This window comes from Arvicanthis niloticus, chromosome 4, assembly GCF_011762505.2.
Source record: "Arvicanthis niloticus isolate mArvNil1 chromosome 4, mArvNil1.pat.X, whole genome shotgun sequence".
In the NCBI taxonomy this organism is placed as follows: domain Eukaryota; kingdom Metazoa; phylum Chordata; class Mammalia; order Rodentia; family Muridae; genus Arvicanthis; species Arvicanthis niloticus.
Window position 1 is genome coordinate 18,401,220 of NC_047661.1, and position 15,666 is coordinate 18,416,885.

Consider the following 15,666-nt stretch of genomic DNA (forward strand, 5'->3'; position numbering starts at 1 on the left):
TGGAGGCTCAGCAGGGCTGGGTAGAAGGCAGTGAGCCTGATAGGACCAGAGGGGCCAGCTGTCCTGCAGGTGGGGTGTGAGACTCCGGAGTGTAGAGCATTAGGGTCTGCCGTCGAGCAGTGACCCATCTGACTAAAGTTTAGGACTGTCTTTTGTTTAGGCTGGATGATAGGAAAAAGCAAGGACAGAGGAGAGATTCGTGGAGAGGAATTGCAAGTTTTAAACCAGGAAACTAGTATTTTTGCTCCCAGGAGAGAAGAAGCGGGTGGAGTGCACATGAGCACAGGTTTAAGAGAAGGTATTTGTTTTTAAATGTGAGGAAGGGGCCAATAGCAAGCCAACGTTTGAGGCTAATGCTGAAGACATGGAAAAAGGTGCAGGTCTTATGTACTTGAGCAGGTGAATGGGATGGGGTCTTATGCCAGCGTGGGGGCTGGTGTAGACAGAGCCATAGAAATGGGGGTGGGGGCTGGAGAGATGGCTCAGTGGTTAAGAGCACTGGCTGTTCTTCCAGAGGTCCTGAGTTCAATTCCCAGCAACCACATGGTGGCTCACAACCATCTGTAATGGGATCTGATGCCCTCTTCTGGTGTGTCTGAAGACAGCAATAGTGTACTCACATACATAAAATAAATATATAAATAAATCTAAAAGAAAAAGAAGAAGAAGAAGAAATGGGGACACAGGAGGAAGGTGGGGCCAGTGCTGGCAGGTGGCTCCCTCTCTCCCAGCTTTCCCTTTCTCTGAGATAGAAGCAAAGGCCATGCCCTGTAGCATGGAGTAAGACACAGTGGCTGGGGAAGCCTGGGAGATTTGAAGTGAGAGAAGGTATGAAATGTTTGTGTTCTTGAACTAACTTAAATTGCAGTATGTTTTCTATTTGAATGAAATTAGTCTAATTGGTATCAGTTCTTAATATTTTATGAGGGCAGAGTGATCAGTTCAGACCTTCACCATCATAAATCTTCTCTGGCAGACATTATTTGTATGGGGTCAGACTCTGGAAATATGTTATGCCAAGAAGTCAGTCTCTCTCTCTCTCTCTCTCTCTCTCTCTCTCTCTCTCTCTCTCTCTCTCTCTCTCTCCTCTGTCTCTCTCTTGTTTGGAGGTTCAAACAGGAGAACATGGGTACTTGTATACCCTTGATGAAAAAGTGATCTTTTTCTATTTGGGGGAGGTTGAGTGTGCAGTGAGGGAGGAGTACACATGGTACAGTGAGAGGGGGACAGGGACAACCAGCCAGATCAGCCCTGGGGAAAGCGGGGGGGGGGGGGGGGGGGGAGGGGGGGGAGGGAGGGCATGGTGCAAATGGCAAAGTAGAAGCACCTACTGGTCCAAGCAGGTTTCAGCAGGTGGTATGGAGGGGGTCTATCTCCATCCATTGAAACTCAGGTAAGGAAATTCAAATTTGCAGCCTCCTCTGGGTTTAGTCTTAGTTTAGTTCTACAAGAAAGAACACTAGAATTGGCCTTCATTTCCCTAAATGAAGATGGATGGATCTGATCACCAGGGGCCCTGGCAGTTTAGTCATGAAGTACTTTCTTAGCAAGTGCAAAGCTCTGGGTTGAATCCTCAGCATGAAAAACAAAACAGCAAAACCAAACTCCAAAGCACTCTAAAGCAAACAAAACAAAACATACCCTTAAAACAAACAAGACCAAACCCCAAAGCACTCTAAACAAACAAAACATACCCTTAAAACAAACAAAACCAAACCAGCTAGCAAGCAGTATTTTTTTTTTTTTTTGTGGAATATAAAGTTAGTAGTAGTAACAACAACCACAATATAAAATAATAATAATAATACAAACTTGTAAGTGCTGTCTGCATAGTTTAGGGAGACATGTAAAAAATAAGGAGGGGCTGGTGTGATGGCTCAGTCACGAAAGTGCTTTCCACCCAAGCATGAGGCCCTAAGTTCAAATTCCCAGCACCTGTGTAAAAAGCCAGGTGTGGTGTTTATCTGTAACCCTTGTGCAGGGGAGGCGGTGAACCCTGGAGGAACCCTGGAGCTCTTTGGCCAGAGTCTTCCTGAAATGGTGAGCTCCAGGCTCAGTTAGAGACCTGAGTGCTGCAGAGATGGCTCTGGGGAAGGAATGCTTGCTGCTCTTGCAGGGGACTGAGAAGTTCCTAGCTCCTGTACCAGGAGTCCTCACAATGTCATTCCAGCTCCTGGAGATCTGATGCCCTCTGCTGAGCAATGCAAGTAAGCTGGCATGTGCACATCTCACACATACATCTCACATACACACTTCACACGTACACACACATACCTCACACATATGTCACACATATCATACACATACATCACACACATATCACACACATCACACACACATATTCGTCTCACGTCTCACACACACACATGTCACACACATTACATATACATCATACACACATGTACACACAGACATCTCACACACACATCACACACACACATCTCATACACATCACACACACATACACATCCATCTCACACACATCTCACACACATTACATACACATCATACACACACGTACACACAGACATCTCACACATACATTATACACACACATCACATACACATACACGCAGACATCAAACACACATCTCAAACACACACAACACACACATATTTCACATACATCATACATCTCACACACACCACACACACATATCACACATACATTTACACACACATATCACACACATCTTACACATCACACACACACACACACACACACACAGACATCATACACATACACATTTTAAAATTGTGAAGAGGAAAACATCCAAGGTTGACCTATGGCCTCTACTTGCATGTGCATCCTCTTCTCCATACACGCACACAGGAACATGTACATAGACAAATTAAATCATAAAGAATGCTGTAAACCTTTGGTTGGCTTTACATACACATGGAGGAAGGAGCTATTTCTGGAATAATAGTTAAGTACAGCTGATGTTTAAAAAGTGGAGGTAGGAGACTTTTAAAAAGTACCAAGTTAATCTGCGGTGGGACCCAGTAAAGCTTCAGTTCCCCACTGGATGACGTATTAGTGTACTACTGTATTAGTATCACTTAACAGTATGGTTGGTATGCAACTTGACTTTTTGGAGGAAGGAATGGAAGACAACAAGGCCAAGTGACGCCTGAGATCAAAAAGGGGAGGGGAGGAGGGGGCACGAATACCAGTTCGGGCCCCGTGTGGCTACCTTCAATGCCAACCTAACTAGGCTGGGGGAAGGAAACAGACTTCAGGGCTGAGGGCAGCTCTGCCCTTTGCCCAGCTCTGAGGTCGTCTCCCTGGATCCCCAACCTGACTTGGCATCTCCTTACTTCTATCCCTTGCCTCCTCGGCCTCCTTCATGAGCACACACCAAGCTCATTCCCACCTTGTGCTGTGCACTAGCTGTTGATTCTTCCAGGAATGTTGTCCCCTCGCTCCATTCGGCTGGCTCTGGGTTAGAATCTGAGCCCACAGGCCCCTACTTTCTGACCACCTGGAAATAAGGACCCGAGTCTCTCGTGATTCCTCAATGCTGCTTTCTCCCACTTGGCACACGTGACTGCTTATTATAGTCTAGGTGTGACTTACACTAGAACAAAGTCCGAGTGTAGTCAGAGTTATTTATTGTCTGACTAAACCCCTTCCAAGAAAGACCCTGAAGTGACACATATTTTAATGGTTTTATTCTAAAAAGATCACAAATTTCAATTTCAGGTTAATATTTTAGTCTTAAAAAAATTAACAAAGGAAAATGATTTTTAAGGTTTGTTCTTTATCTGCAAATGCATTCCCGATTTCCAGATAATTCATGCAAAATGATACATAGTGATACTCAACAGAGAGACCTCTTAAAGCAGTAGTAATTGGTTTCTGTTGGACTTTAAGTGGTCTGACCCCAAATCCCGTCTTGAGAGAGTTCTGAAAAGACCATGAAGCCACAGACAAAGTTTATTTGGAAACATAGTTTAAAACTACACAAATGTAAATACAGGTTAATAATGTGAAAAAGGAAGGCGTGCCTTCAATAAAGTATAAAGTATACTACCTTAAGCTCCGTACTTTGCAAATTATAAGTCATCTGTTAATTAACATGTCAGTAGGATACACGGTTATTTTTATAATAGTTTTATTTCAAAGGGCAATGCAGAGAAAGAGTACACTGAAGGCTTACTACATGGCAGAGTAGGCTGTGTGTTATTCACTATGCCACAGAAATATTATCTCATAGGATGCCAATAATATTCAAATCCCCCATTGCCATTAATTGAGTATAGATCACTTAATTTGGAGTTGGTATTAACTTAGAAATTCAGTGTAAACATTTAAGGTTAAGTTTTTCTGTTACCTATTTCAGCTTGAAGATGAAATCCCAAGATTTTAAACCTTGAGCACAGTAAGGTAGGGTCATTGCACTTTTCTTAAAACACAATTCTTATGTTAGATTAGATATGCAGTATTCACAGATATACAAAATAGATAAAAAGGTTTCTAAATAGTAAATGCTTCTTGTAGGCTGTAAAAAGTTTACTGAATTAATCAGTTATTTTTCTCAACTGATGTAAACAAATTTGGATAATGAAAATCGAGGAGGGTTTGGGTCAGATGAGATATGGGGACAAAGAAGGAATTTGATAAAGGAGGCTTGTGTCCTTTCACTGACAGTAACATGGACACTGCTCACATGACACAATCTAGATGTCGGACATGTCAGTCATCTACTGTGTGCATGCCATTTCCCTCTTCCATACATTCAAAGGAAACCCAAAGCCAGTCCCACACATGCATGTTGTACAGCATCACCGGGGACAGTTTGCTTGTTCTTTTTCACCTTATCTCTTTCAGTGATGTTTCTTAGACTGCCCTGTGGGAGTCTCACTGAGGGAGACTCAGCTATATTTTCTCTTGTTAAAGAGGTCCTGAGGCTGGGACATTGTTATACAGACATCTTATTTGGTGTTTGTGCAGCAATTGCAGTAGCCTTGTGCAGTGTGAGAGACTATGAAGTCTCACGCTTGGGTTTACTATTGCTTTCCTCTGACTGTTTTACATGGTCTTTTTGTGTGCATAGGAAAGGTAGTTTAGATTCTGGGGTTGTCTGTGGAGGACATGGGGCATTATGAAAGGGTAAAAAAGCTGTTCTTCACATATGACCTAGAGGTCGTATGTATTTGTATGTATGTATGTATGTATGTATGTATGTATGTATTGAGACAGGGTCTTACATAGCCTTGAACTCTGTATGGCCAAAAATGACCTTGACTTTCTGATATTCCTGCCTCTACCTCCCACTTGCTGGGATTACAGATGGGTGTCATCTTGTCCAGTTGAATGCTGTGTGGGATCAAACCCATGCTTTGTGCATTGTAGACAAGCACTATACCCCTGGAACTCTGTCCATAGTACCAGCCTCACTGACCTGACTTGAGTCACTTCTTTCCTGGCCTTTTCATCAAATTGGGGATACAAAAAAAATAAAATAAAATAAAAAACAAAGGCAGAGAAATGACATTTCCTCTGGCTGTAAAATTATCTTCTACCCTGAAATTGAGTATTTGTGGTCAGGTTAATCAAATCTAGTTTCTGAAGGGAGAGGGACTTCGACCTCACAAGTAGAACAACACTCTACGTTCTACTCTGTGACATATCACTCCAATGGGAAACTAAGGGCCCATGTCTACTTTGCTTAGGGCAGTCTTCATGCGTGTGATATCACTTTAACCTTCCCGAATAAGTTAGAATCCCGAATGCTTTCTATTTCTCCCTAAACTTGCTGAAAAGAAGACTTGAAATCCATTATTAAGAATTTAAAGCTCAAAGCTTCTTGCACATGGACAGTTGTATGGGCTTGTCACACTTTTAGCTCTGTTTAGCTTCAAATGGGTTTTAAAGGACCCATGTCTGTGCCTGGGTCCCTCAGAGGATGGACCTGGGACTGGCAGCCACAGTGTATGAACCAACCTGAGAGCAATGGTCAATGCCAACGTGATAGCGGGCCAACAGTCTACAAGACAAGATGGAAAAAGCAAAGAGAAAAAAAAAAAACTGGAACAAGGTTAGGAAGTACTTGCTTGTTGAGAACGGTGGCGACACAAGCTAGTCTATGACACCAGTCATGCTTGGGGCGAGTGGGCCAGTTTTACATTCAGTGACGTAATCTTGCATGCTTTGGTTAATAGTCATAGGCAGGTTTTAAGTACTGATGCATGCAATAGTTTTTTGTACCTGAGGTTATATGTTTTGCTTTTTTTAAAAAAATTGCCTTTTTACAAATTTTATGCCAGAGTTGATCTATGAACACTCTTTAAAAATATATGGATCTACTTCTTAGTTCAAATTCAGCCAGTCCTATAAACGGTATGAGGAATAGGGTAGGGACCTCTGCCCAGGGAACCAGTGTGAAGCTATGTTACAAGGTTATGAAGTCATGGGTGTTGCCCCTGCATTCATTTCCAAAATCAGAGGTCTCAGAAAGGTGGCACACAAATTAAATCATCCAAGTACTTGGTTTCTAGAATGATTCTAGAAGCATATCAGGGTGGGGAAAAAAATCCTACCATCCTCAAAACACTAATGTAAGTTCAATTCGGCCTTGAAGCAATTCAGAGACAAATGAGGAATGAGCATCCTGTTTTCTCTGCTTTCCCCAGAAGGGCACAGATAAACCTCTAAAATAAGAGGTTTGGGAACTTTGAGATGAACCACAACCAAGGTCAAGTCTAGCCTGTATGTCAAGAATATCCCAGAACGATTTATCTATGAGTCAACAGAACTTCTCAATGAAAATGGCATGTAATTCTGAGAGCGAGCATATTCTGGACATTCCTACCCAATTCTGGCAGAAATCAGACTGGCTGAGAAAGTGCACTTCATTGTTAGTTATTAAAGTTTCTGGTGGGTTGTTGGGAGAGGTGTCAGGATGAAGTGCAGAGAACAGAGTCACTGAAACTGACTCAGATAGAAGGGTCTTCACTCCTCATCTCTATAGCACCACCTATAGCCCAGGATGACCTTAAGCTCCCAATCTTCTTGCTTGTGCTTCCCAAGTGCTCAGATTACAGTGTACACCACCATGGTTAGTTTATGTGGTGGTGGGTGCACGGTATCCACTGAGCTACACCTGCGGTCTCCCTCTATCCCACTTATTCTATGCATAGAGATGTGCTATCAGAACTTAGTAGGGATGAATGGTTTCCTCTGGATTTTCATCCAAATTTACTGGCAAAAGCAGTTCAGGGAAGCCACTGAATGGTCATTGCATGAATGAATCCCATCTCCAGGCTCTTGCCCAGTGCCTCAAAAAGAATGCCTCACTCTTTCAAATGGAAAGAGAAAAGGCAATTTCTTGCTATGAGGATGAGGAGCCCTAACAGGTCTGTATTTAAAAAGGACAGAGGGGGAAAAAAATCAGAGAAGACACTGAAGCTCACTGCTTAGTGTCTGCTACAGCTCTATTTATACAAAGTTTGACTTTTTAGTTATTGGTTTTTACTTGCTATCATTGTGATAGCATTGAAATTTGCAACTCTTTCCCTCTTAGGCCGTGCCTTTGAACGTCCTGACAGGTGGTAGCCTATAAACACCTGGACTGTGATGGATAGAACTGATGGAGTGGATAACGTCTCATCAAATGTCCTGCACACCATTCCCTAATGGTGAAGTGGAAAATTGTCAACTGTTCCCTAAAATAACTCTCCAGAGTTTGAAGTTACTTGGTATTCTGATGGTAACATAAACTTGGGCCACAATATTTGACAAATGAAATCAGACTCCTCACATTTGTATAGTCAGACTGTATGTGTGAAGTGACAAGGCTGAGGGTGTAGTGGGTCACCATCCTGGCAAAATCAAGGTGCCACTGAGGGTCTGGGAGAACATTAGGATCAGAAGAATCATGAAGCTTGTTTTGAACCCTTGGTTTACAGGCTTGGAAGGGCCTCTGAGGGATTCACATCACATGGTCAGTACATGACACTTGTAGTGAGAAAGAAGACAGGAATGGTCACTACACTATCAGCAATGTCCCAGCAGGCAATGCCACTGTTGGCAGTCTGGCTTGAAGAGGTCGTCCTAATCTGTTTCTAACAGTCTAGAAAGTTCTGCTCTTGGAAATACACTCGAGCTGTTCTTTGCTGCTCAGACTATTAGAAAGTACGTGAGTTGTCTCCGTGTCCAGGAGTGGGTGCCCGATGCCTCCCAATTCCTGCTGCCAACCTGGGGCTAATGTTGTGCCATAGGGAGTATTGACAGTGAAGAGTGAAGCCTGAGGCCACTCCAGTGCCCTTATCACCTTGTCCTTACAAGCCAGGAGGCTTGTATGATGGATAAGCTTCTAGGGCTTATAGTGACATCAGGCATCTCCCAATCCAGGGAACTCCATGGTGACAGAGGGGTCCAGTCAGCCTCTGGCACATTTTCAGCCATTAGTAGATGATTCCACAGTTCATATCTGCTTTGACCCAAAGTTTGGAAGCTACACTTGTCAGTGAAGTGAGTTATTAGTGAGCAATGGACAGAAAAGAGTTGGGATCAGACTACTTTGGTGAAGATTCTGAAGGCAGGAAGGCTACAGAGGGAAGACAAATAGGGCAGTTTACTAAAATTTGAGCTGAACGAAATGTTATTTTGGTTAGTGTTTTTGCCAACATTTTTCTAATTTTTAGTGAGTGAATCTTTTGAAATGATTGCCAAGAGCCAAACACCCACCAAGTAATCTGAAGAAATATGTAGGAGGCCAACAGTTAAGTCAGATTTCTTGGCCAGTGGAGAAGGCCTGGCTCTGGCTGAGTGTTGCTTGTCTCTTCCAGATGAGACCGTGGCTGCTCTGTATTACTGGGTTACCAATGTGACCCTTCTGTCAGTTACCACGTGAGGACCTGGACAGTGGGAGTGATTATGGAACTAAGGAGAAACATTGACTTTAGGAAAAATGTATTTATCACGCTTAAGAAATACCATTGGAAATAGCAACAGTTTAAAGGAAATATCATTGTGCAAGGCAGTTAGAAAGCCAGGAAAACAGGGTACAAAAGAAAGTTTGACACAACTCATTAGAAATCGCAGAATCACCAAGCTCCCTTCTGCAGGGAGAGTGCACTCAGAACCTTGCTTCCCACTGAGATCCATAGCCACCCAGAACAGCACACAAGGGAAACTGGGTTCAACATATTTACATTCTATGCAGACACACCTTCCAAACCGTATGCTAAGAAAAAAGTATTCTTATAACTTTTTTTATTTGGTCCACTGAGCTAACAACTCTGAGTTCTCAAATCCTTTATCCCACCCTCCCCCACCCCCAAGTTAGAAACTGGAGCAGCAAGCTAGAAGCCCAGCAAGGCATAAATAAGATATTAAAGTGCTTATGTACAATCCTAGAAAGGATTTCATTGGGAACAGCAAAAACTTCTAGTGCAAAAACTGCTTTTGCCAGCAAAGCTCTCTCTCTGAAAACAAAGGCTTACAGTCAGTCAGAACGGGCGAGAGCAAGAGCGAAGCAATGGCTGCCCTTACTCAGGCTGAATGTGTGCATTTGCCAATGGCCCAAACTATGCTCGGTCTTGCAAAAAGGGGGAGACAGTTTAGAGACAGCCTGAGTTCACTGATTGTGGACAAATTGTCATGATATGTCCCACGAATGTCCCTCAGATGTGCCACCAGCTGGGACGGGGCAGCGTAACTCAAGGTACACTTGCAATTTGGAAGAGAACATAGTTACCTTATCTTGGTTTGTCCTGAGAATCTCAGTTCTTCTCTTGAACCCGACTTTCACTTTGTGCTTTTGGGTCTGAACAGAGACTGGATCTGTAGGAATCGATTCCCTTGGGTTATGTGACCACGGCCTTTTGACTCTAAGCTTTATCCTTTAAAAAATTTCTTTTTTTCGAAATTCATAATAAAATAGTTTTGTCCCTTTTCAGTATAATAACACAGATGAGGCGTTATTATCCTCTTTTTTTTTCCTTTTCCTTCAAGGATCCAAGTTGAAAGCTCTCAGGAGGACATCCAAGTCACCAAGGTTGGCTGCCTGGAAGAGCTCCGGCTGGTCCATCAGCGACAGGGCGATCCTGAGGGCGGCCCAGATGTTCCCAGAGATGGCAGGGTGAGGGACTTGCTGCTGGTTTCTGCTCTTCCTCTGCAAGCTGAGGGCAGTGAGAAAGTTGCTGACCGCTTCTCTAGAAAGGGAGAAAAGCACATCTTAAAATGCCCTGAATTCCAGAGTCAGCATACTAAAACAAATGTGCTGAGCCCTGGGTCTCTCCAGGACTTCTGGGCTCCCTGGTGACTTTCAGGTTCTCCATCTATTCTCCTGTGAGCATTTATTGTTAAATATAGTGGGCCAGAAAGAGAAAGAGAAAGGAAAAGCTAGTTAGCCAGGAGGGAGGCTAACACAACCACTGTTCCAGAAATGACCTGCAGAAGTAATCTATGTACCCCCCCACCCCCCTCCCCCGTTTTTAAGAACAAAAATGTCCTCCCCGCCCACCCCAAAGCAAAGTGAACTGAATTTGCCTGGTAGTGGCAGAAATAAGCAATTAAGTTTCATTATTAGACCACCTGGGCTTCAGTCCCAGCTGTTGAGCCTTCGGCAAATTTCTTTGCTGAAATTCAGTCCCTCTGTGAAGAATAGGGATAGCAGGAGTCATTTTAGAATTTTGCTGTGAAGTGCCCTGGAGCTAATTTCTGTAAAAGCCTTTATGGTTAAGATCAATAGTTCTCAAAGTGTGGTCTGGGGAGCCTGGGGCTTGTGAGGGTAAGTGATTTTCATTTTAAAACTGAAGGAGGAACTTGACCCTTTCACTTTCACCTGTTCACCTGCTCCCCTCCCCTGCTGATGTCATCTGCCCGCCTGCCCACCTCACCATGCCCAGGGAGCATATGAGATAGCCATATGAGACAGACAGAACACAAAGGCCAAAAGAAGCAAGAAGTTAAAGAAGTTTTCTAAAGCACAACACAGTGCGACTCTTCTTTTTCAGCACAGTTTGGTTTTGGAAAGTGATTATTTCCTTGTAAAGCATGTTATTTTTGATGACACACAATGTTTTATTATGTTCTCATGAATCTTTTAAAATGCTCTAGTTAAATTTCTGATAGATAACACTCACATTATCCAAAGGCTTTGGCCATTTTATCATTTGTAGGAAGTGTAAAGGGACCCGGTGAACAGGGGTGGGAATGGGATCAGCTGAGTTCCTGGCTATTCAGTGGCTTTGAAGCTTTTTGGGCCCATGACTGTTCCAGTGTAGAGTGAAAAATTATAAAGACCATTTTGTGAAAAATATGCAGGCCTTTTCTTTGCCCTTAGACCTGAGCAGAAAGAGTGTAAGTTCCAGAATGCAGAACTGAAAATAAGATTTCAGGCCTTCACTGCCCTGGGACACATTCTGGGTGGAGGACATTATCCCTGAATCAGAGGACACTTGCTGGATTACATTCCTCAAGCCTCAGGGAAGAAAAATAGTTAATCTGAAATAGTTGGTAAATGACAGGGCGGGGCACAGTGACGTGGTAAAGCTACATTCTTGAGAGGAATGAGTGTGCAGAGTGATTTTCACATGACTCTGGATCATTTGGGCTGGATTCCTCTGGAATGTTCCACTGTTCTTGGTTACCCCTCCCTCCCTTGGTCTTCCCAGTGTTATGTTCAAAATTTGTAAAACAACCAATCATGTGTAACTGCGCGAAAATGCAACCAATTATGTGTAACCGCGTGAAAATGCAACCAATCATGTGTAACCACGCGAAAATGCCTTCCTTTCCCCACCCCATGCTATAAAAAAAACCCCTTAGCTTGCGGGCCTTTTGTCAAAATTCTGTTCCTGCGTGGATGCACAGTTTTGACCATTGACTAGCCAACTTTCCCCCAATAAACCTCTGCTGATTGCATCCAGGTATGGTTTCTTGTGATTTTTGGGTGGTCGTGATTTCCTGAGACTTGAGGAAGGGTCTCCTGAGTCTGGGGGTCTTCACCAGGACATTATAAACAATAACCCACCATTTAAAAATTTCCTTCCCTAATGTTATTGCGTTTTAAACAATAAACCCACATTTGTTTCTTTTATCTCTTCCAACTAATTCTATCTGTACATTTAGGTTTATAATTGTATACTTGGTTTCGCTTGGCCAAACAGTGGTTCTGAAACTTTTAACGTCAGTTCTACCAGATTCCCTTGGCTTTGTCCCTCTCCAAGGTTCTTTCTTCCTTAAATGGAAAAATTAAACGTTTGACTATTCATAGTTCACACAGAATTACATGGGTGTTGAGTCTCCATGCAACTTGTCTCTGAACCCAGGCATACTTCACCTGTAGGCACCCAGGTTGATGCAGCTGATCCCCAGGTTGTATCTGGACCGGATGAAACCTGGCTGAATCTCCAGTGCTCTCGTGTAGGCCTCTACAGCTTCCTCACTGCGGTCTCCATTTGCCAAGGTTGCCCCAAGACGGTTCCACAATGAGTAATCCTAATGACAAAGACCAGAGCTCTATAATACCCAGGAACTGTATGGTAGTGTTCCCATAAGCCTCTGCAGATGAAACAAGATGGCTGAATGCTTATTCAGTGCTCATGAACAGTTTGTAATGAGTTGAATTACTAATAAGGACTTTTATTCCTCAAAGGGTGGTCACTTGATATCTTGTAATTAACCTTTCTATTTTAGGCATTGCGGTATGGACAGCTGCAGTGGTGTATGCATGTCTACTTGAAATTGCTAGTGGCAGAGGTAAAATGTAGGAGGAATGTACAAGGTTCACGGGTAGAACCTTGTTTGTTACAAAACCCCCCAGCTGTGCTGGGATTTCTTACCTCTGGCCGAACAGTTAAGGCAGCATTAAACGCATCAATTGCTCTGTTGAACTCTCCACTCAGATGAAACAGAACTCCAAGACCTGTCTGCAGGTCTGGGTCGATCATGTCGCCATTTTGGTGGGCAGCTTCCAGGTATAATTCCTTGACTCCTTCCAGAACAGAGCTAGGAAAGAAGAATCTGGTTCAGTGCCCAGGAAGTTGGAACTCCTGGAGCCGGAGTTACAGGTGGTTATGTAGTATTTGATATGCCTGCTGGGAACTGAACTTGGGGCTTTTGGAAGAGAACTATGGTCTCTTGACTGCTAAATCATCCCTCTTGCCCAAAATTGAAAAGTTTTCCTTAAAAACTTTAGGGGCTGAGGTGACAACTCAATGGCTAAGAGCACTTAATGCTCTTGTAGAAGACCTAGGTCTGTTTCCCAGCACCCATATAGTGGCTAACAATGATCTGTAACTTCAGTCCCAGGGGAGTGACATGATCTTCTGACCTCTGCAGGCACCAGACATGCACTGGGTACACAGGTCTAAGTTCAGGCAAAATGCCCATCTCCATAAAAATGTAAAAAAAATGCATATATATCTTAGCTTAATGAGGGGACTATTAATACTGAATTATAAAAACATCATGGTCAATTGTCACGAATATGCAATAAAACACATATAAAAGCCACATTAAGTAAAGTTCTCATGGGGTGAGCACTGTGGACCATGTGCTTGCCAGTGCTTGATCCTTGAAGCTGAGCTGACCAAAGATTCAATGAGAAGGAGTTAGCATTAGGATTCATCGCTGAACTTTTAGGAAACCGATTTCCTGTGACAAGGGACTTAGTTCTATGCACCCCTAGTCCTCAGAGTACTGGTGTTAACTTTAAAGCACTTGGCTTTGGAATACAGTAGGTGGGTTAAATGTCTGTGAATGGCCATCATGCTGGTTATTATATCTAAAGGACAGCTTCTGGGGTTTAGAGATGTGTCCCCTCAAAACACCAGCCCGCAACCCTGTGGAGAGGTGGCAGAACCTTGTAAAGTGGGGCCTGGTAGAAAGAAGTCAGGTCATGGAAGCAGTACATAAAGGAGATACTGGGAACCCTGACACCCCCCTTGCTTTCCAGCCACAGTGAGTGCTACCTCCTCCACCATGTGCCTTTGCTTTGACCCATCACCGTGTCACAGCTCTTAAAGCAACAGGCTAACTGACCGTTGTCTAACTCTTTAAGAATGTGAGCTGAGATAAACCTTTCTTCCTTATAAGATGCTTATTTCAGTGATTCTGTCAGAGATCACAGAAGGATTCCACAGAGTGAGGACAACCTGTCAACTGGGGATTTAGACATCCGACGTGTGAGGCCTGGAGAGCCTTTCTTGTTCTTCACAAGGTACTTGTACTTTGGGTTTTGCTTAATCCAGTTCTTCAGCGCCTCACAAGCATCCTGCTGATGGCTGGTGTTGGTGTAACTCACGGCCAAGGCCATCAGAGCCTTCAAGTTGTTGGGCTGCAACTCCAGGCACCTCGAGAGAATGCAAAACACCAACGGTTACAGGGAGGTATTTTGTATAGCCTTGAAACCTTTACTAATTAAAACTTGAAGGTGTTAAATTATGTCAAGTCACTGAAAAGTACTTTATTTCTCCAAATGAAAACCCAGACCAAAGAGTGTTTTTAGAAGAGGTTAAAAAATCCTCATGACAGTTGGATTTATAATTTTATTACAAATAAACACAATGTATTTTTTAAAAACGCTCATTTTATTTTATGTGTATGACTGTTCTGTGTAGCATGTTTGAGCCTAGTGCCCACGGAATGCAGAAGAGGGCCCTGGAGTCCTGGAAATGGAGATATAGATGGTTTTGAACTTTCATGTGAGTACTGGGAACTGATCCAGAGTCCTCTGCAACAGCGGCCAGTGCTATTGAACATCAAGGCCATTTTCCCAGCTCTGGTTTTATTCATAAGCTTTTCTAAAGCCACAGGAAGTGTGGCTGCTGTATGGTATAAAGAGAATATCATTTAAACTTGGCTGTGTTATCTTAGCTGCTCTAATTGAACTTGAACACATTTTTCTGCACAGAAATGGAAGGCTACACAGTGTTTTGCAAAGGAGAGGGTGATATCTTTGTTTCTAGACTACTAATGTGGGCTTAAAGATATCCCAGGCTATTGTTGTCCCTTGAATTTCTTTCTACTGGCCTCTAACAGGACTTTGCAGACTTAGAAGTGCAAAATAGGGACTTTATGTTAGTTGTTAGCTCAGACGTCTGACCACAGCTCAGAACAGACCACTCCAGACCGACCACACAGTTCCAAGGTGGGGGGGGCGGGGAGGTTTATTCAGGAGATAGGGCAAAGGTGGGGGGAAGAAGATGGAAGAAGAAGAGAGAGGAAGAGAAGTAGAAGCGGCCATGACCACGTGTGGAGAGGGGGAAGGGAAGGGGGAGGGGGAGGGGACAGAGAGGCAAGAGAGGATAAGAGGGTAAGAGATTAAGATTAAGAGAGTGAGGAAGGGGCAAGCAGCCCCTTTTATAGTGGACCAGGCCTACCTGGCTGTTGCCAGGTAACTGTGGGGAGGAGCATACCTGGCTGTTGCCAGGTAACTGTGGAGGTGGAGTTTAGACAGAATACTAACACTTTACACTATGCCCATGCTAGCACTGGGGGCTGCAGTGGATCTCAGGTTTGGGAAGGTCGGTCAAGCCCACAGATAATGGAGACTCTGGGAGGAGCTGCCTAAAACTTGGGAAGCAAGTGCCCAGTACCTCAGAAACACAACCACAAACCCTGAGTGGATGTCAGGATCCCTTTGGAGATTTTAGTGCAAATGATGTTTCCTCAGTCCTAACCAAGTCAATCATGACTTCTGGGCATGT

General features: G+C 43.5%; 1 protein-coding gene across 23 annotated transcripts in view; it reads right to left on the minus strand.

The window, feature by feature from the left end:
- Window positions 1–3,653: 3,653 nt before the first annotated feature.
- Pex5l (peroxisomal biogenesis factor 5 like) overlaps window positions 3,654–15,666 on the minus strand; it is a 216,885-nt gene continuing 204,872 nt past the window's right edge. For all 23 annotated transcript variants that reach the window (XM_076932270.1, XM_034500983.2, XM_034500981.2 and 20 more), the window contains 4 exons: window positions 14,113–14,310; window positions 12,799–12,964; window positions 12,297–12,454; window positions 3,654–10,164 (listed from right to left, as the gene is read on the minus strand). In XM_076932270.1, the coding sequence (XP_076788385.1) occupies window positions 9,960–10,164; window positions 12,297–12,454; window positions 12,799–12,964; window positions 14,113–14,310 (727 nt within the window). In that variant the 3' untranslated portion in view covers window positions 3,654–9,959. The remainder of the gene's footprint in view (window positions 10,165–12,296; window positions 12,455–12,798; window positions 12,965–14,112; window positions 14,311–15,666) is intronic.